Here is a 21767-nt window from a genome sequence, read left to right on the forward strand (position 1 = left end):
TACCCCCTGCAGTGCCTGACCCAGTTTCTGCCATATGGTGGGTGCCGCAGACTTGGTGATGATTCACAGGATCACAGAGGCCAGGGCTGGTTACTGAGCTTCAGAGCTCAGTAACAACAATAACTAACATTTGTACAATGCTTTGAGGTTCTTGGGGCACTTTCTATATATTCTCTCATTTGATCCCCACAACAAGCTTGTTAGAAAAGCATCCGTATATGCCCCATTTTACAGATGAGAAAACAGACTGACTGTGACTCAGGTCACATGGGTACATAACGTTCCAAGGAGGAATTCACATTCGGGTCTCCCAGGCTCCAGGTCCCACACTGCATCACTCTCCCACCTAGCAGACTCTGGTCTAGACCTTTCATTTTTCAGATGGAGAAACTGAGTCCCTGGGCTACAAAATCAAAGAATCTCAGACCCAGAGCTGGGAAGGACCTAGGAGGTCCCTTAGTTCTACACCCGTGGTTTACAGAAAAGGTGACGCTGCTGGACTAACGAATGAATTTGGGCCTATGAAATGTGGGACTGGTGCCGAGTTTGAAGACCCCTCCCAGGACCCTCCATCCCACCTCCTGAGGAGCGGAAGAAGGTCTGACCCAGATGGTTAGCTCTAGGCTGGGGAGTGGGTTGAGGGGATAAAGACCGGTGGTGGCCACTTACGCTGATGTGTTGGGCTAGAGTAACCACCCGCTGGTGACCCTTGACCACAGAAGAAGACATCGGCTGCCCGGGTGACTGTTGGCTCTCTGGGGGCTGCCGGGCGTGGGGGTTCTCAGACAATTTCAAGGAACCTGTGGTGAGGAATACGTGCTGTCATGCAGAATTCTGAGTCTGGGGGTTCCAGGTTCCCAGCAAGGTATACCCCACACCCCTCAGGAGGGTAGATGAGGGCCTGCTCAGTCTCGAAGGCTTTGCCCATTGTCTATTTGTTTTGTAGGGCAATGAAAGTTAAGTGACTTGCCCAGGGTCACACAGCTAGTAAGTGTCAAGTGTCTGAGGCCAGATTTGAACTCAGGTCCTCCTGAATCCAGGGCCTGTGCTTTATCCACTGCACCACCTGCTGCCCCGTCTTTGCCCACTGTCCCAGACCCTACACTTGGGTCTCTCTCCTCAGCAATTTCTGTTTTTGTTGTTTTATATTTAAACTGGACCTGAGATGGCAATCAGTCAATAAGCATTTATTAAGGGCCTACTGTCTACCAGGAGCTGTGCTAAGTGATGATACAGGAAGCTCCCTCTCCCAAAGCAGACCACCTCCCTGCACTAGGTATCTAACAAATGAAGTGACCCGCTTGGGGTCACACCACCAATATGTGTCAGAGGTGGCACCTAAAATGCGAGGCCAGCTTGATGTCCCTTAGAGCCTGTGGCCTCAGCCTGGGTAAGAGGTGCTCAGGAAAAGGGCACACATAAATCCGAGTCACACGAGCACTCGTCTCTGGACGACAGCCTGCCGTCTCTCATCCTGGGAGATGGCACGCGCCCTCCCCAGCTGCTGGTGGGGGCGGGGTCTTACCCAGGGCCCGGATGTCCAGGTCCTGCATGGCGAATGACTTGCCCTGAGCCTTGTCTCTGTGAGGCTCGCTGGCCGAGGCCGGGTGCGGGGGCTGTGACTCCAGCAGGGGGTGGGCCGCGTGGCCCTTGCCCGATCCTCGGCCGGACGAGTGGCCCGAGCTGGAGCCCGAGCCGGGCCCCGAGGATGCCACCGACCTGGGCTCGGTCGCTTTGTTGGGGGATGGCGGTGGCTCCAGCCCTGCCCGGCCTGGGTGCTTGGGCATGAAGGGGTTGCTTTCCAAGCGGGGGCGCTCTGACCGCGGAGCCCGGGAGGCCTCCTTCTGGAGGACGGTGGGGTCAATGATGGTGGGGTAGCCCCCGTCCATGGCGCCCAGCGGGCAGTGCGGGGCAGGCGGGAAGCCTGCGGAGCGTACTGGTGAGGTGGCAGAGGAGGACCTGCAGGGAGAGAGGGGAGCCATCAGTGCTGTGAGGGCCCCCCGGGGCATCCAGGGGCAATGCCGGTGACACAGCACACCCCTTGGGGTGCTAGGAAATTGGTGCAGCAGCCAAGGCTGGGAAGGTTATCAGCGCCTGGGCCTTGCTAGGCTGCTCCAGGGGAGCTGGGGACTGGGAGCAAGGCTGGGGCCTCTTTTTCATGGGAAGAGGAGACCACACCCGACTGACATCCTACAAAGGAACCACACTACCTTGAGATTAAATACACAGAAAAAAAACAGCAAAAGAACAGCCAGTGTCTGAAAAATATCCCATCCGGTCCTCACATCTACCTGGGCGCAGCGCCATGACTGCTCCCATTATACAGATGATGAAAGGAAGACAAGCAGAGGTCAGGTGGCACGGGCAAGACACATGGGTAAGAGGAGGGACTGACATTTCCTGCCCTCTGAAGGGCTGGGATCGATGGCCCCTCATGTGACTATTCCAAGGGCCCTTTCTGTTAACAAAACCAGACTCTGTATCTGATGACATTTTTATGGATGTTTACGAGATAAACTTGGGGGGAACCCCCCCAAACAGTGGGCACTGGGAGCATTCCATTTTGTTCCACTGATCACAAGGAATCAACCGCCCGGTGGGAGCCCAGTGGTTCCATTTCACAGCCGTTCAAAGGAATGGCCTCCAAGAAATCGGGACGTGGCCCTGAAGACATCAGCCCCTGGCCCTCTCGAAGGCCATTTCCTCAGCTCTGTCTCTCCAGGACAAATTGCCTTAAAAGAGAGCAGGTAGGGGTGTCCTTGGAGCTGTACATGTCTAACACCTCATGAGGAAAACCTGGGCCCAGCCTACAGCTCTCTGACTCCTGGCCTAGAGCCCACATCCTTCTGTCCGGCTCAATGGGAGGGGACATAGCTGGACTGTGGATCATCAAACTGGGGGCACCCCTGAGAAAGGAGTGCTGAAGGTTCAATCTACCCAGGAGGGGGGCATTTAAACAGCATTCTCTCTCTCTCTCTCTCTCTCTCATGAAAAATCTCCTTATAGTCCACTGAACCGCATACTTCATTAGGACACCCCCTCTCTCAGGTGAATTCTGGGTTGTTTTGGTTTTTTTTTTGAGAAGGAATGAATAAAGCAAGAATTTGGGGAAGCCCTGGCTATATGACTGTCCTTTGGGCCCAGGTGGACCCAGCTTCAATGCCAGTCTCTCCCCAGAAGCTTTCCTTGGTCAGACCCCGAGCTGGAAGTGACTTCTCCCTCACTTGATCTCATTGTACTTTATCAATTCACAAGTATCTATGTCTGCCCTCAAGGAGCTTACATACTGTGGGAGGAAACAGGCACACACTGAAGCATGTAGGAAGCAGATACACAGTTAGTTACAAGGTAATTTTGGAGGAGAGAAGCACCAGCAAGGGCAGTGGGGGTGGGGAGCAGCTTCAGGAAAAGACAGACTCCCATCTCCAAGCCTTTGCCCAGGCTGGGCCCCACACCAGGAATGTTCTCCTTCTTGCTCTCTGCCTCTTAGAATCTCTAGTTTCAAGACTTGTTTCCATAGGCTTATAACAACTGAGTTTGGTTGAGTGCTTAAAGAGATGTCTGCTGAGAAAATGAAGGGAGGGAGAAAGGGAGGGAGAAAGGAAGGGAGGGAGGGAGAGTAGAAGGGAGGAAGGGAGGGAGAAAGGAAGGAAGGGAGGGAGGAAGGGAGGGAAGGAGGGAAGAAAGAAGGAAGGAAGGAAGGAAGGAAGGAAGGAAGGAAGTTGGAAGCAGAAATCTACTCACCCACCTATTTCCCAGCTTCTCCCTTCCTCACTCCTCCCCTCCCCTAGAGCATCCTGGCTCTAGAGCTGAAAAGGACCTCAGGGGTCATCCATTTTACAGCTAGGGAAACTGAGGCCCAGAGAATGTAGAGCCACAAGGGGGCTCAGAGGCCACATCCTGGGACTGAGGCTTGGTGAGCAGCTCATGCGGGTCGCCCCTGTTCCACCCAGCCCCGGAGGATGAGCCATACCGTAGCACAGTGGGTGTGAGGCTCTCCACTGAGGAGATGATACCCTTCATGCTCGTGTTGTGGAGCACACTAGGTCTCTGCTGGATGTTCTCCTGGGTCCGGGGGGGAAATGGGCGAATGCTGGTGGCTGTGGGAATGGGAGGCCGGCCGGCTGCCGCCACCACCGCCGCCGCCACTGCTGCTGCTGCTGCTGCTGCTTGGCTCCGTACCTGAGGATGAGTCTGTGGGTGTCAGAAGTGGGGGCAGGAGAGAGCAGGGGAAAGGTGGAGGGCCTGGGGAGCCCTGCGTCTGCTATGGGAGCTTCCCCTATCTCCAGGACAGGGTGGGGGGGCATTCCTGGGTTTTCAAAAGACTGTGTGTATGTGTGTGTGTGGGGGGGACAGCTAGGTAGTGTAGAGCATAAAACACTGGCCCTGGATTCAAGAGGACCTGAATTCAAATCCGGTCTCAGACATTTGACACTTACTAGCTGTGTGACCCTGGGCAAGTCACTTAACCCTCACTGTCCCACAAAAAACCCAAACACTGTGGGTGGAAAGGAAGGCAGCAGGTGGCAATCAAGGGACCTGTTGGTGGTAGAGGAGCCAGGAAGAGGCCCACATGCAGCGTTCTTCTTCACATGTGGAGAGGAAGCCAGACTTCTCACCTTCTCCTCAGAACCCCATTGTGAGGGAAGTGGCTTTGGGACATTCTCTCCATGTTATAGCTGCAAAGATCAAGGCCCGAAGGCCAACAGGACAGAGGAGGTTCCTACCAAAGTGACCCTTGCGACAACTCCGTGAGGGAGGCACGCTTGTCATCTCCATGTTACAAACAGGGAAAATGAGGCTGGAAGGTGGCTCCTGTTTGTACAGAGGACACTCCCTCCATTATCCTTTCTGGCCCTTCTAATAACCCTGGGGGGTAGGCAGCACATTTTACAGATGAGTAAACTGAGGCTGAGAAAGGGCACACTCCAACAACAACACTGCTGTGACCCGTTGGGACAGACTTAGCTTTTCTCAGCAGTGCAATGATCTAAGACAAAGACAAAGGCCTTGTGGGGGAAATTGGTGGGGGTTTGGGGTAGGGGTTCTTAGGAATTCCTCTTTAAAGAATCACACCCTCTTGCACACAAACCCAATTAGAATAAAATGATAGTCTATTTAGGGGCTGGGGAAAGGAAACCAGGAGAGAAATCCTCGGACTTCTTCTCATGGGGAGAAGGCATGGCACAGAGACGTGGCTCTGGGATACCTTTCTCCCCAAGCAGGAGACAGGTAGATACTTTTCTAGAGGGTGGATGGGGGGGGGTGATCATCTGACTGTGGAAAGTCCCCTTATTGGGGAGGACCATCCCCCACTGGTGGTGGCTGTGGATCTCTCAAGCCATCTCTATCCTCCTCATGCCATGAAGGCAGCAACCACACCTAATCTTATCTCCCCAAGGGGTGGGGGAGACTGGAATGAAGGAGCTAGCTCAGTCCCAATCTGGTGCCACTTATCTCTTTAGGTGCGTCTGTCCTTTGGTTTAGTTTCTCAAGGAGAAGGTTCTTTGATGTGCCCCAGGGAACTTGTGAGGTACCCAGGCCCCTTCAAATGAGGTTCCTAGGCCCATAACAGACTCATGACGGGAAGTGGCTCCCCACATCCAGAGAAAGAACCATGGAGCCTGGATGTAGACCCAAGCAGGCTGGCTGCACTTTCTGGCTTGTTTTTTGTTTTTTCTTGTAGTTTTTCCCTTTTGTTTTGATTCTTTTCTCACAATGCGACTAATGTGGCAATTTGTTTATCATGATTGTACATGCCCCTAGGAAGGATTTGAACTCAGGTCTTCCTGACCCCAAGTCTCACAGGCAGGAGCCTGACTCAGAGATCCGAATCTGTGGCCTCCTAATTCCTGGCCCAAAGCCCTCCCCACCTTCCCATGATACCTTGCTTTTCAGGGGAGGTCAAGCAGTAAGTGTGTGAGAGGCACTCGATGCTCCCATGCCCCAAGCCTCCCATGGCCATGGCCTCCTGGTTGTGGTATGGGCAGGGCAGGGTTAAGCTCTCCCAGATGCCCCTGACCAGGAGACATTCAGACAGTGCCCCCCCAATCCCTAAGCCCCCCTACCCTCACCTGGCCTCCAGATAGGGGCATGCTCCACAGTTGTGGTGGTTGTGAGCACAGACTTCTCCCGCTCTCGCTCCCGCTCCCTCTCCCGCTCCCTCTCCCGCTCCCGCTCCCGCTCTCGCTCCCGTTCTCGATCTCGATCTCGATCTCGCTCCCGGTCTCGCTCCCTCTCGGAGGAAGATGTCCCTGGAGGTTTAGAGATGTGTGTGGGGCCTCCTGGGATTTAAGAGGGCTCAAATCAGTTACACCTTTCATGCCAATGTCCAAGCTCCATGCCAGGTGCTGGATGGAATAGCCAGGTCTGGCGGGGCAAGGGACCAGAGAGGGCAAGACATCTTCCCAGGACACACAGACAAAAGAGAATCTGGGCATCCTTGGCATTCAGCCTGGTACCTCTCGCTCCCTCACACCCCTGCCTTGTGGTGACCCCCTGGACGTGGAGGTGGTTACATCCACGCAGAGCTCAGCTTTCTGTCTGTCCCTCCCCTCTCCCCTCTCATTCCTGCTGTTCGCTTGGAAGGCTCCACTGGGGTCGTTCTTTTGCCCCTCGGAGAGCAATATGGACATAGCCTCTGGGAAGCCCTCTGCCCTGCCCCAGGTGAGGCCCGCCCTCAGTGAGGGGAGGCAGGGGGTCTTACCTGGAGATAGCGGTGAGGGGCTGGGTCTGGTGGCGAAGGGGGGGGCAGTGGGGATGTATGTGATCCGGTCAATGGAGGTGGCAGAGGTGCCTGGCGTGGGGGGCACCAGCACTGGCAGGTGCGGCACTTGGGACAGGTCGATGATGCCTGTCAGGGGGAAGATGCAGAAACAGGAAGGTCAGGTGGGAGCGCCCCAAAGAACACTGGCAGAAGCACAGGGGTGTCTACTGTAAGTGTGTGCACACACCCCAACACCCCTCCTCAGGGCTGCTCCACGCACAGCTCAGCGTCTGGGATCCTCCAGCCCCAGAGCTCCCTTCATTATCCCTCTCTAGTCCCCTGCTATCTCTAGGACAGCCCTTTCGTTTGACACTGAGGGAAACTGAGGCCTAGGAGGAGGAATTGAGTCATCCAAGGCCACAGAGAGAATGGAGCAAGGATCCCAACAGAAGGCTCCTGATGCTAAACCAATGAGCGAATCCATAAACATCGATGGCTCTGTATGACGTACTTATGGCGTGCCCAGCCCTGCATGTGATGTGCCCTCAAAGACCTCCCAGTCTGATGGGGGAGATCCCAGGGAAAGGAATGTGGGAAATCCAGAATCACCCAGAGCTCTGCGTTAGGGCCCCGCAGCACCCCCTCTGGCCCAGGCCCCCTCCCCAGTGGGCTTGCCTCTCTGCACTGGCTTCTAGAAGCATCTGATCGGTCTCATAGGAGGGAAGCCCCTTGGGGACAGGCCCCGGGGCCTTTCTGTCTCTGTTTCCAGGGTCGGATGCAGCCCCAGGCCTGGCCCACAGCAGACGCTGCTTATGGAGGACTGAACAACTGAGGGCCGGGTCGGGAGCCCTGTCTACGCTAGCAGTGTGGCTCCTCCTCAGGCTGGGCCAGGCTGAGCCACTGCCTCCCAGAGAGAAGGGGCAGGCAGCCAAAGCCGGACACTGGGGTTCTTACACATCTTGGCCAAAGATCTGAGAGACAGGGATGGGAGGCAGGATGTGGTGGAGGAAATATTGCACCAGGTCATGGCCGGTCATGCCCGTGTGGGGAGGCAGGGACGTGACTCCATCCACATCCATGTGGTCATCCTTATACAGGAGCTTACTCACTCCCTGCTTTTCAGTCCCCGGGAGGCCTGAAGCACCAAGGGGCTGGAAGACTTCACTCTAGGTGAAGAAAATGAGGCCTGGAGAAGGAAGTGACTCACCCAGGGTCACACCAGCGGTGAGCAGCACAGCTGGGACTTGAACCTTGAATCCAGGGCTCTTTATGTCCCCCTGCCCCCCTCCTCAGATGTCACCTCTTCACAGGGGTGTGTGCATATGGGCACACGGGGGTGCGGTATGCAGCACGTCTGTGCACACATGTGTGTGCACACACAGCCCAGGCAGCCCCACTACCCCTAGGACCAACTGGCTCCAGAGGCCTTCCCCAGCCTTTCCTGTGATGCGAAGGCCCTTCTGACTACCTCCGGGGTGGCCAAACTAGCCAGGATCACATCTCCCATCTCCACATCTTTGCACCAGGTGAATTCCATGCCTGGAATCCATCCCCTCCTCTGTTTTTCCCCACTGAATCCCTCTCCTTCCCTCCATCTAAACACTTCTTGACTATGGTCTTTCACAAAGAAGCCTTTCCTTCAGTGATAGCGCCCCTCTCCAAAACTACCTCGGGTTTAACACCTCTGTAGATATTTTCATTTATTCATTTTATATCTGACAGGCAAATATATCCACACGTATGTGAGCATGTGTGCATGCCTCTCCTTGTTGTCTCTTCCCAAAAGAATGAAAGGTCCTTGGTGTGTGTGGGGGGTGTCTTTGTACCTGAATTCCCAGGACTCTACTAGTAGACAGTAGTACATTAATACGTGCTTGTTCACTAATTATACTTTGTATTGACTAATTGATATATGTATTTTGTGTATATGTATGCATGTGTGCATGTGTATGTATAGATATGTGCATGCATGTGTATATATACATATCTATGTTCAGCTATGCACATGTGTGTGTGTGTGTGTGTGTGTGTGTGTGTGTGTGTGTGGTCACTCCGGGTGGATCATCAGCTCCCTTGAAGGCAGGGTCTGTCTCCCTTCTTGGTGTCTATAATACCTCACACGCTGCCCAGAATATAGCAGGAAGTGAATAAACGCTTGTGACTGGACTGACTGAAGTCCCTGGGTAGGGAGGTGGGCGCCCGAGGTGTGGAACCCTGTATACCCCCCTCACACACCCCCTCTCTCTTTGTATCTCCTGTGCTCCCAGGCCTCCCCTCAACTCGTGGGCAGGACTCCCAAGAGGGGCTCCCAGCCCTGCCTACCCCGGGGGCCGGCTGCATAGTTGAGGGCCAGGGACGACTCCCTGCGGATGAGGTCAGCTCTCTGGGCCATGGCGGTGGCTGCGGCGGCGTTGTGATGCATCTGCTGGGACGTGATGTAGTCGTTGATAATGGTCTGCCTGTTCTCCATGGCTGTGGTGTCCGGGTAGCCACGAATGAGGTACGGCGGGTAGAGGTGTGGGTAGGTGGGGTTTGGGGCCAGGTGCCGGGGTAAGTAGTAAGCGGCAGTAGCTGGGAAGAGAACACGAGAGGAGAGAAAGAAATGAGCGTCTGCTTTTGCCGGCCCAAGATTCGCCCAGCCCGTGGCTTATCCAGTCCTCTCGTGGTGGTCTTGCAGGCCCAGCCCCAGCCTGGCCTTCTCGTTTCAATGCTCAGTTTGGGATGGGCTCATCTGGCATTTGGCTGGCTGGGCTCCCATGGGGCAGGCACCAGATGGAGGGGACACTCTGCCTGCCAACGTGCCAGGCAGGAGAAGCTGCCGTCTGTTCTGTGGGACAGCCTGGGCAGCCCCAGGGCTTTGGGCCCAGCTGGGAAGATCAGCTCGATAGGGCTTTGGGGATTCAGACTGTGATGTTCAAGGTCAGTTTCTATGGGGGATCAATTGGCCCCAAACTCAGCCCCACCAGAGCAAAACACCACCTCTGCGGTCCAGCACAAGGCACTCTGGATTTGGGATCAGGTATCCAGGTTACACGACAGGTCCCAGGCTGTAAAACGAGGGGTTGATGGTCCCCGAGGGCCCTGTTTCCTCATCTGTAGATGGAGGGGCTCAGTCCCTTCCAGCTATAAACCCACGATTCTAATACTACCTTCCCACAAAACACTATGGGCGAAGGCTTCTCCTAGGGCTGGGAAGGGCTTCCCATCCATTCCACTGCATCTGAATCTAGGCTCCCTCTCCGCAGGGGCCACTGTAGTCGAGCTCAGGCCGCCACCTGTAGGCTCTCAGCAATGACTCTGGATGCTCCTGGCATCTTACCCTGTGACCGGGAACAAGGCACCTTCCCCCGAGGGCCCTGTTTCCTCCTCCCTACAGGAAGGCCATCAGACTCCCTGACAGCTCTGAATGTACATATCCCTACTGCCTGCCTGGCACACAGTAAGAGATGAATAATTGCTTGGGAATTCACTCTCCTCTCCCATGATCCTTCTGTTGCTAGTTTTCTCTAAAAAGATGACCTCCCCTTGTGCCCAGCCCAAGCCTGTGAATGGCCGACCACTGACTTTCGAAGGGATCAAGGGGCCGGGATGCCCCTCAGCCTCCTCACCTATCTCACAGAAATCCCAACAAGTGCCTTTCCCACCCCCCAGCCAAGGTCAAATGAGATTGGAATGTGGGTGGGGAAGTGAGTGCCCAGCCATCCTGCCCCTCCCTGTCACAATAGCTGTAACAATGATGATGCTGATCAACATTGACTAAACGCTTCTTGTGGGCCAAGCATGAAGCGAGGTGCCCAAAGATGAGAATGTCCCTGCCCTCAAGGAAATGCCAGCCTAGCTGGGGGAAGCAAGCCCTCAGCCTGCAGGCTCTTCTCAGAGGGGCAGCCTGGGCTTTCGGTGCGGGAAGGAGCTCAAGAGCGCTCCCACTGGGCTCCCATTGCAGTAGGAGCTAGAGGGGACCTTAGAGACTGTCTGGTCCAACACTCTCATTTTATACATGAGGAAACTGAGGGTCACCAAAAGGAAGTGCCCAAGGAGACTTGGGGAGGGAAGTGTCAGAGACGGGATTTGAACCCAGCTCCTGTGGCTACAAGGCCAGGCTGCCTCCAATGGGGACCTAACGGGTGAAGGAAGAGGTTTACCTGCATCCAGGGGGATTCCCCGGGGGATGGAAGTGGGATCAAAAGCCAGCGGAATGTGTCCCCTGTACAAGTCCACGCTGCTCACGCCTCTGAGTAAGTGCTCATAGGGAGACATGGGGTGTGGGTGGTGGTCCGGCACTACGGTGTGCGGAGACTTGGAGCTAGCAAGCTCCCGAGGGGTTGCTGTGATCTTCCTCTCCTGGGATCCCTTGCTGGCTGAGAGACTTCCTAGGTAGTGAGTAGAAAGAAGATGCCTGATCAAGCAATCAGCACTTATTAAGCACCAACTGTGTATCAGTGCTGGGGACCGACTGAAACACCCTGGCCCTTGAGGTGGGTCCTGGCACCTCCAGCCTTAGCCTGGGATGATTCTGCCACCACAGCCTAAATGAGCATCTCCTTATCAGACCAAGGTCTCCCTGTGGACACAGTGCCCACTATCCTGAGCCTCCTCAGGCAGACACACTCACCGTCCTGCTGCCGGGGCGTGGACTCCCGTGTAGACACAGGAGAGCCCCGGGGCAGATGGCCACCGAAAGCCGCTGCGTGGTCCTCGTAGGCCAGGGGGCTCTGGCGGGGCTTCCCCAGCTCTGGCACGATCACGGGCGCCCCGCGGGTGATGGAGCCCCCAGAGCTGGTGACGGAGCCTGGCCGGCTCTTGAGAGTCTCCTCGTAGCAGCGCTCCATGGCCCGGGGATCCTGCATCACATCGAGGGGGTGCACGGGGTGGAACGTCCTGCTGGGGCTGCCGATGATGGAGCGCACATCGTGCTTCTTGGAGCTGCCCGAGGAGCCACCGCTGTCGTATTTCAAGGGAGTGCCCTGGGCAGGGAGGAGGGGTGGGGGAGGTGAGAGTGCAGTTTTGCACAGCAGGCTGCCCTCATCAATGCCCATGTACCACCACTCTTGAAACCTCCATTCACATCAGACAGAGGGGCAGGGAGCAGCCAGAGGCCAGGACGCAGGCCTGCACCTTTGCCTCTATCACCTGGACGGCCGGGGGCAATCAGCCAACCAGCCAACCAGCATCTATGAAGGTTTACTGTGTGCCACGCACTGGAGAGACAGAGAAAGAGCAAAAAGGCTCCCTACCCTCAAAGATCTTACGTTCTGAGGGAGAAGACATGTACCTCGAAGGGCACAAGATGCAGGGAGTGGGGCCTTAGTTTCCTCATCTGTAAAATGCAAGGTTTGGAGGTAGCTGGTTGGAACAGTGCACAGAACCCCGGGCCCAGAGTTAGTAAGACCTGAGTTCAAATCTGGTCTCAGAGACTTACTAGCTATGTCACCGGGCCATCTGGCCTCACACTGCGCCCTGGAGGACAGAGGCAGCATCACGCCCATTTCACGGATGACGCTCTGAATGGTTGATGCTCAGTGTCACACGGATGCTGAGGCCCTAAAGCATAAGTGAGGCTGGGCCCTCTTGGCTCCAAGCCCTTGCTGCCTGTCAGGTGAGCAAATGAGGTTTTAACCTTGAATCTGGACGGGGAGGGATGAGTGCCTTGGGGCAGACTCCTCTGTGGACCCCAGCAACAAGCCAACCATGCCAAGCCCCGCCCCCACGTTCTGTTCCTCAAGCTTTGGCTCCGCCCCCTCCTCCTACCTGGGTGATGGAGCCCTCCTTAAGGGGCCTCGGGGGGCCGGGGAGGTCGGGTGTGTGTCGGAGCTCCTCGCGAGGGATCTCGTGGATGGAGCGGCCTGCTTCTTTCACAGTTGCCACCAGGCCCTCGTGCCCCTTGATCTTCATGGGGGTCAGCCCCTCCAGGGGCCGCACTTTGTAGGGGTCGGGCAGGTCCCGAGGCGGAGTGCTCTCTCTCTTCAGGTGCTTGGCTTCCCTCCGCAGGTAGTCTTCCTGGGCCTCCACGTAGGACCGAGGTATACCTGCCGGCAGCCGGGACGAGGGGAGGCAGTGAGGCACTGAGCTTCCCAACACCCACAAACCAATCAGCCTGGGCCTTCACAGCCAGGACGCACAGCTGCCTTCTCAAGGTTGCTCTCAAAGCCCATCCAGCAGGCTTGAAAACACCTCCCTTTCTGCGAGGCCAGCCCCGGAGTCAGGGAGACCTGGGCCCGAGTCCTGCCTCTGTCTGTCCCTGTCTGTCCTTGGTGTGTGGCTAGGCCCTTCTGCAAGGTTCAGCATTGTGGATTGGGGAGGGAGAAGCTGGAAGGTTAACCCTACAGGATCCCGCCAGGAAGTGACGGGACCGGGCCCCCTAACTCCAAATCTAGCATCCTCTCTACTGCACCACACTGCCTCCCACCACCGAGACCTGTGATCACACAGGTCTGCCTGAAAAGAAACAAAGAGAAGTACAAGACTCTCACCAGGGGTTTGTGAAGGTGGGTGTCTGTGCATGTTTGTGTGGGTAGTGTTGGGTACTGGTGTTTGTGTCTGTGTTGGGGTGTGTGAATATGTTTGGGGGTGACGTGTTGGCATATCTGTGTGAGTGTACTTCTGCTGACCTGTGTTGGGGGCGGTGTGAGGGAGTGTATGTGTGTATGCGTGGGTGTGGGGGGTATGTTTCTGTCCAACTCTCCGTCTTATCCAGAGACGGGCCTTCATCTTCCTCCTCCTCTATTGTTCCCCCTTCCTCTTGTGTAGCAGGCTCCCGGAGGAGAGCCCCTGCTTTTAAGGAAAGCCAGGGCACTAATCTCCACTCAGCCACGGAGTGAGTCACCTTGTTCCTGCTGGGTTCTCTGTTTTCTCATCTATCATTTGGGAATGATGGTGCCCTGCCATGCTTACCTGTGTACTTCCCAGGGAGGCTGTTGGGATAGAATGGGACAGGGAGTGTCTGGCTCTGGAGTCAGGAAAGCCTGAGTTTACACACCTAGTCACTGTGTGACCTTGGAATAGTCAATTCACTTCTCTGTGCCTCAGTTTTCTCTTCTGTAAGATGGAGGGTGTATGCGTGTGTGGCAAGGGAGAGACATGGTCTGGATGATCCTGAAGTTCCCGTTGAGCTCTACCTATCCCTCTGCCTCTATGGGGTAGACCTCTGCAGAATGGAAGGCTCAGGGGGCAGCTAGGTGGCACAGTGGATAGAGCACTGGCCCTGGAGTCAGGAGGACCTGAGTTCAAATCTGGCCTCAGACACTTGACACTTACTAGCTGTGTGACCCTGGGCAAGTCACTTACCCCAACTGCCTCACCAAAAAAAAAAAAAAAAAGAATGGAAGGCTCGGGTGAGATGATGGGTGATTGATAGGGAAACGAAGAGGGGTAACCGGCGCCTCTATTTAGAGGGACAAGGGGCCATCTGAGAATGGAATCGGCCCAGGCCCTCCTCCTGGGAAAGGAGAAGAGGGCCTGCGGCCTTCTGAGCAGCCGCCCCCTTCCTCCCAGGTCTCCCACACATACCGCTGCCCTGGAGACGTTACCTTGTGTGATCGAGCCCGACTGTGGTGCTGCTCCTTCAGGTGGTGGGGGCTGTGCCGGTCTGGTGGATTGCTCGGCCCATGAGACCTAAGAAAGGGGAAGAACAACTGTGATTGGATGGGGCACCTGGTCCTGGAAAGGAATGTGGCTTCTGATAGCTCTGGGAGAACTGGACTAACAGGGTGAGCAGAGCGTGGGATTTGGAGGCCAGAGAACTGGGTTCAGTTCTTGCCTCAGTCACTGGTCACGTGTGGAAGCAGCCACAAGTGGTGTCACTTTTCCCATCCTCAGTTTTTCTCTCTCTAAGACTAAGTTGCAGAGCAAGTGTTGATCTACACTTGGTAGAGGCCAGTTCCTCACTGGGAATTGCTTATACTAATAAAACTGCAGGTACCAACCAAATACATACATATAAAATACTAAATATATTATATATTACATATTAAATATACACACACATACATACGTACATATGTATGTACGTATGTATTTGTATATATGACTACCAACCTTACCCAGTATTGTGAGCAAGGCCCTCAAAGGGCCACATCAATGTGAGGTAGGGTTCTGGCCACTACTGTGTTACTGTTTTTCTAGATGTGTGGTTTCAATGGGATAGGCAACTCCCAGGTGAGGAAAAGCCCTCCACCCATAGGTACCTTCTCTGCCTCTTATATATAGTCTTAGAGCAATGGATGAGAGCAGGACCTAGAATCTGGGTGATCTGAATTCAAATCCACACTTAGAAGCTGTGTGACCCTGATCAAGTCATTTCATTTGTCTGTCTCAGTCTCCTTAACTGCAAAATAAAATAATACGAGTAGCAGGGGGGCAGCTAGGTGGCGCAGTGGATAGAGCACCGGCCCTGGATTCAGGAGGACCTGAGTTCAAATCCGGCCTCAGACACTTAACACTAGCTGGGCAAGTCACTTAACCCCAATTGCCTCACAAAAAAAAGAAAAAAGATAATAAGAGTACCTTCCTCTCTGGGTAGTTATGAGGATCATATAAGATAACACATAAGATAACGCTTATAAAGTGCTTTGTGAGTTTTAAAGTGTCATATAATTGCTATTACTGTAATAATTATAATTGCTATCATTGAGTTGCATAGAGCACACTTCAAGGTTAAGTGACTTCCCTAGCACATCACAAGGCTAGTATGTGTCAGAGGCAGGACTTGAACTCAGGTTCTCTGGCTTTGAGGCCAGCTCTCTATGCCCCATTCTTTGCTGTTACTGTTATCACCACCAGCACCACCATCAATGTTATTCCTCTAAGAGGCAGGATGTCAAAGATGACGTGGACTTGGAGTCAAAGACTCACCTCTGGCACTCATTTAACTGTCTCTTACCTCAGTTTCTCCATGTATAAAATGGGTTTAATAATGCACTAGCTTACAGGGCTGCTGTGAGTCAAGTACTTGCTAAAATGTAAAGGTTCTGAACTTGGGGTCCACAGATTTCAGGGGGGGATCTATGAACTTGGATGGGGAAAAAATACATTTTCATTTCATTCTACCCAGTTTCCTTGGTAACTCTATGTTTTCTTTGAGACCTTTCAAAGCAGAATGCTGAAGGGTCCCTGGACTTCCCCAGACTGTCTGCCAGAGGGGCCCACAACACAGAGAAGGTGAGGAGCTCTCAGCTAATGGTGTCCAACTGTGGCACTGATTTAGAAAACCACAAATGAACGTCAGCTGCCCTGGGGTGTACTTGATTGTTTTGCTAAACATTTCCATTACATTTAATCTTGTTCTTTTTTGTGTGTGGTGTTGAGTCTGACGCCTCTGGCCTCAGCTACTACAGATAAGCTGCCTGAGGGCAGACCGCGCTTCCCAATGCCTGGAGCCCTGGAAGGGATGCTTCTGACTGACTGGGCAAGATCCTCATTGAATGGATGAATCAATCAACATTTATCAATCACTTGCTACATGCCGGCGCCCGCTGGGTCAAAGCTAGGCTGCTTTTCATTCACCCTAAGGCTGGGCGGGGGTCGGTCTGCCTTCCACACTTACTGTACGACCCCATAAATCATTTCATCTGTCTGTGCCTCAGTTTTTTCACCCCTAAAACAAGGGTAGTGGACTTGACGCTCTAGCTCCAAACCTTTGACTCTATAAATCTTATACTGATGACCACGGGCCCCGGGGGAAGGGGCTGGACTGGAGAGTCAGTAAATCCTGGGTTCAAATCTGCCCTCCAACATTTACTAGCGTGATGTCCCTGGGCAGGCCACTTAAGCGCTGCCTTCATTCCCTCAATGGAGATCGTAACTAATAACTGTACCCACCTCCAAAGGTTATTGTTCTACGGGCTCGAGAAAGCTGAGTGCTTAAGGCGCTTTGTAGGTGTTAGCTGTTTCGATTAACCACACTAAGAGTGAGCAGGCTTATCACTGTCCTGTGGCCGTTTTCTCCACACTCCAGTGAAAGGCCCCAGAGGACGAGGGGCTGTGCTCTTACTGCCCCATGGTCCTCGGCAGCGCTGAGCTCAGGGAGCTCGCACCGTGACATGGGGACCGGCAGGAAGGGCGGAGCCCTCATGAGGCCGCTGGGGAAGCGTGCCCACCCACCTTCAATGCTGGTGGAGAGCCACGCCGATGCGCCCCTCCATCATGTCGTAAGTGCGCTTGGAGGCAGATGTCTCGTGGGTCGCTCCCGAGCCATTCTTCCATCCTCCTTAGAGCACGGAGATACCGACATCACCCCTGGAAATCAAAGACACGTCGGTTGGCTTGGTGTGAGCCCCGCAGCGGCTGGGGGCCTCAGAGCTCTCCCCTTGCTGGGGCTCACTCGCCCCTTAGCTGGCCAACCCTGGAGGCTACGGGAACAGGCTGGCACACCGATGCCCTTCTGACCCCTCAGCTCCAGCACCAAAGCACCTTGTTTGCAGACGTCTCCACACCCCCGGTGACTAGACGTTCTCCCTCAAACCCACCACTGTCTGTGGTTGGCTCTGGATCCTGACTGGTCCAGAGTTACAGACCACCAGGCATCGGCTACTGGGATTTTCCGGGCGTGTTCCCCCCTCCTGCGCCCGCCCTTTGAAGTCATTTATTTTGGGTGATTTCCACAAATGGGAGATGGGCAACATTTCCTTCTACTCTAGCCTAACTGGGTCAGTATGTCTGGGGGCATGTGTGTGGAGAGGTCTGTGTGTCCACGTCTGCCTTCCGGGGACAGAGAGAAAGATGAGAGGCTCAGGCAGAAGGGCCCTGCCCTGGGGCAAGCTGCCAGCGGTCAAGCTGCGGGCAGGGAAGAGCCAAGAGCACGACTGGACAGAGACAGCAGAGACCCTGCGGGCTCACTACCCTGAGACCCCTGGGCCTCGATTTCCTTATCTGTGCAATGGGCAGCATGGGCCCTGATGCTCGGGCAGCCAGGCTTCCTGCCAGGTCTAAAGCTGCGGTCCTCTCGAATCTCACAGGTAATCGAATCAACTCTCAGAGCCCTCTGCACCCTCTGGTAGGACAGCCCAGCAGTCAGGCTCCTTGCTCAGCCCCCTCCCAGAGGGGACCATTCCCGGAACCCCATCTGCCCTGCCGAGCAACCGGAGGGCCTGGCAGGGACGTGCCTGGTGATACTCCAGTTCCCAGAGAGGACAGTGTCAGAGTCGGGAAAACCTGGAGAGGCCGTGGAAGGGGGGCTGGGGGCGGGGGTAGATCTGGGCAAAGGAGAAGCAAAGAGCTCAAGAGGACACACCTCCTCCCGGGGACTCCACAAGAGACCAGAAAACCCATCCTTGGCGCGCCTGTACGCTCACACGGCCGCCAGGCCAGCGCACTAAGCCTCTTCTTGCCAAGGTCCCCTGGCACCCTCAAGAACTTGCCCTCTGGCCGCAGCCTTTCTCTACCCTGCCCCCCACCTGGGCCTGGCCCCAGGGGCTGCTGAGGATCCCAAGGAGAGGTCAGGGGCAGCAACCTAGACGTCCTCAAAAGGAGCTCTGACCTCCCAGGAACACCTGTGCCCTATGGGCTTCAGGGCTAACTACTGACAGGGTATGGGGGGGGAGGCAGTCGCCTGCCCTGAGGGTTTTCTCTCCCCATCACACTCATCCTTTTCTAGACACCCCCCTCGCTGTCTCATGAGACTCAGCTGGACGTGCAGGTAAGGAAGACCCGGGTCTGAATCCTGCCCAGACACTGTGTGACCCTGGCCATGTCACTCCACCTTAAGTTTCAGTTCATTCATTTGTGAAATGGGGTCAGCAACAGCACAGGGTTTACCGTAGGATCAAAGAAGATAATTTCTGGGAAAGCACTTTCAAGTGCTATAGAGCTGCCAACAAAGTATTATTAATTATCATTCAAATAATAAATAAAAATCAATTTCCCCACTCCTGGCAGGATGTAAACCTCCTGGAGGGTTCAGTTTATTTCCCGTTTTATATCTCTGTTTCTTAGTATGATGCCTGGCATATACATGGTACCTAATAAAATGCATCTTGGCCTTCCCTGGATCCAGCTGAATCAGTGGCAGATCTGGGTGAAGCCCCATTCTCCTGCCTCCCAACTCCTGGCCATTTCATAGCAATGCCCTGTTCTCTTTATAGGGGCGGCTCTGGCTAGCATCTGCCACATGCCCATATTCTCTGTTCTGACTAACGGAGGAAAGAGGGAAATGTCCTCATTCTGACCCAGACTCCTACAGGTCAGAGAATGTGGCCTCTGACTGCAATAGGCCATTGGCTGCCCATCAAAGCCTCACATTCTTGTGTCCCAGGGCAACCAAGTGCAAAGGCCTTTGACTAAGTGCTAGAAAGACCTTCCAAACCAGGATGACAACATCAATCAACCAACATTTATTAAGGCACCTACTATGTGCCAGGCATTGTGCAAGAATCCTGTTTAGACAGACTGAGGAAACTTGAGACTGATTTCTAGAACTGGAGCAACATGGCGGAGGGAAGAACATCCGGTGGGGTGGGGTGTCTTTCCATCAGTGTCCACCTCACCAACCTCCCCGATAGAGCAGGGGCTGGGGGACAGTGTCTTTACTGGGAGGAAGGGGCAGACTTGACTTCAAAGGGAGCAAGCCTTGCTGCTCCACGAGGTGGGAAGCAGCCAGGAGCTGTGAACCAGCGACTTGCCACATGTGCTCTCTGAGCTGGAGGCACTGCTCTCCCCTGGCCTGCAACGTACTTGTGAAAGATTGGCCCTCAGACATCTGGGGTGACGGCTTGTTTCTTAACTGCACATACAGCAACTACACAAGGGCTGATTGACTGACTGGATTCTCAGCTGATAATCTTGGGGGAGGAGCATGCCGGTGGGGGCTGAACTCCAGGCATTAGAGGCTGCTCCCTGACTCCTCAGGGTTCTCTGTTATACCTAGGACCCCAGGATGGGGGATGGAGCCACGCTCTGGGGACCTGCTTTGTCAGGGAGGGTGGGGACTATGCCGTGGATCCTCAGGATCAGTATAGTCTGGTCTCCCTAAGCTGGAAAGAAAACCCTCCTCCTCACCCTCTGTTTCTGGTTGCTCCTTTTCCCTACTAAGGCGGCCGGCCTAACTCTCGACACTTTTATGGGTGAGCCCCAGTTTCCCAGTGGCCTGTGTCTATTCTGGGAAGAAGCCTTGGAAGGGAGGCCAAGCTCTGGGCCCCTTCTAACCCGTCTCTGCCGACAGACAGCCCCTCGCTGCTCCCACTCCCAAGCCGTCCAGCTCACCGTCGTAGGAAAGGACGTGCCCCCTTCTTCCCTTCGTAGATGACGTGTCCCTTTGGGCAGGCCGTCCTCTCTGCCTTTGTCCACCTCGGCTGGGGCTGTCTTCTCCGATTATCCTGGTGATGGTTCCTTTGTAGAGGACATCAGCCGGGAGGTGCCCTGCAAGCAGCCCAGGGGGAGAGATGTTACAGCCCGGCACGCAGCCCTCACGGGCACAGCTCACCAGTGAACAGAAATGGGAGAGGGGGCCAGGGCAACAGCCAGGCCGAAGACCCTGGGAACAAGGCAGCCACAATAACAGAGATGTTTCTAGATAAAAGGTCTATACTAGCACTCGACGGACCAGAACTAAGACCCGAGAAGGAAGGGCGCTGGGTACAGTGGAAAGGAAGATCCACAACACCTGGATTCAAATCCCTGGCCAGGCCTCATGTGCAAAACGAGGCTGGATGAATGGCCTCAGGCAGACGTCCTTTCCAGCTTAAGATGCAGGATTTTATGCGACTAGGTGAGGGGATGGAGAGCTTCAAACACTGGGCTTGATGTCAGGATGACCTAGTTCAAATCCCTGATTTGGATCAGTTGAGTGACCCATGTATGGAAAGTGACCTTGAGGGGCATCCTCTTCTCTAAGGATGAAGGGACCGATGCCCCCTCCTTACCGACCTCTGATGAGTGGCGACTTAGAGAGTCTCCAGAGATGAGGATGTGGGGGTGAATGGGAGTCAGCGTCCAGCTCCCAGCCCAGCATCAGTCCCCCTGGACCCCCTCAGACCCATGTACTCTGAATTCTGGCCTCGGAGAATGGGGGAGAAAAGTGCCTGCCGGGCTCCTGGATGATGTCTGAGTTCCCACCGGCCTGGACAGGAAGGCTGGACACAGCTGCTCCAAGCTCCTCTCCCCCATGGGCCCCTGGGGAGTTTTGTTTTCCTGAGGGCCGTGCTGCTGGCTTGGGTGACTAGAACTCGCTAGAAGCCACCCACACCTTTGGACAATGGCGCTTTCTCTCTGCTGACGAGAACTCAGCTGGCATCCTTCCTGGCTCCCGGGCCCAGAGACAAGGCTGCAGGCCCCACCTGACCTGCTGGCACCCGACGGGATGGCTGAGCTCTAGCCCACGGCCAGAAGCCAGGCAAAGCATGCCCTGCCCAGTTCAGGACGGTGCCAGAGGCCTGGGGTTCTTAAGTCACTACATTCAAACCCGAGCTGGCCCCCAAAGCCAGAACTTTAGTGATGATTGCTGGTGATATCACCCTGGAAGCTCAGGGAAGCAACTTCCCCTCCTATGGGGTGGGAGGGGCAGTGTCAGAGGCATGATCTGAACCCAGGTCTTTTGTGATCCGAAGCCATCCCGCTCTCCTAACGCCACCTTTTGCTGTTCTTATCCAGACTTTTGCTTCTAAAATGTTTGCTGAAGCTCTTTTCTAGCCCCCAACTCATCCCTGATAGGTCATGCCTTCAGCTTGAAATTTAGCCGCTAGAAATTCATATCCTCTGACCTATTCTCAAGAGAATGTTAACCAGCTTCATTCCCAAAGAGGAAAACTCATCCACTCTGAGATGAGCAGCTTAGCAGGACAACCGCTCACAGAGATTTACATGGAAAAAAGGTCACTGTTTAAAATCATCCCCACGTTAGTGTGAATGAGTTCACTAGGCCAGCACCCCTCTGGCTGTGTCCTGAAGGTACCCTGGATTTTGCAGGTCGGAGGAAATCCTGGCTCTGGCTAGCTGCCCGCTACCTCTGCCTGCCCACCTTGGCTATGTCACATCAGTCCGAGAGGATTGCTTCCTTCCCATCCAAAAGATGAGCTATACCTAGGGTGGGGTGACGAAGGCTCTGCCTCAGATATCCCCCATTTTATGAGGG

The 21767-nt window shown here is 54.8% G+C and overlaps 1 protein-coding gene across 1 annotated transcript in view; it reads right to left on the reverse strand.

The window, feature by feature from the left end:
* Positions 1 to 21767, reverse strand: part of NCOR2 (nuclear receptor corepressor 2) — a 267801-nt gene that overhangs the window by 14719 nt on the left and 231315 nt on the right. The window contains 20 exon segments of the mRNA XM_043990128.1: positions 670 to 800; positions 1526 to 1959; positions 3974 to 4077; positions 4079 to 4182; positions 6075 to 6284; positions 6707 to 6853; positions 9029 to 9277; positions 10849 to 11076; positions 11319 to 11670; positions 12455 to 12732; positions 14233 to 14253; positions 14256 to 14300; positions 14303 to 14337; positions 16805 to 16898; positions 16901 to 16939; positions 19901 to 19922; positions 19924 to 19956; positions 19958 to 19984; positions 19986 to 20048; positions 20051 to 20056. Of these exon segments, the coding sequence (XP_043846063.1) occupies positions 670 to 800; positions 1526 to 1959; positions 3974 to 4077; positions 4079 to 4182; positions 6075 to 6284; positions 6707 to 6853; positions 9029 to 9277; positions 10849 to 11076; positions 11319 to 11670; positions 12455 to 12732; positions 14233 to 14253; positions 14256 to 14300; positions 14303 to 14337; positions 16805 to 16898; positions 16901 to 16939; positions 19901 to 19922; positions 19924 to 19956; positions 19958 to 19984; positions 19986 to 20048; positions 20051 to 20056 (2622 nt within the window).

This window comes from Dromiciops gliroides, chromosome 1, assembly GCF_019393635.1.
Source record: "Dromiciops gliroides isolate mDroGli1 chromosome 1, mDroGli1.pri, whole genome shotgun sequence".
Taxonomy (NCBI): Eukaryota; Metazoa; Chordata; class Mammalia; order Microbiotheria; family Microbiotheriidae; genus Dromiciops; species Dromiciops gliroides.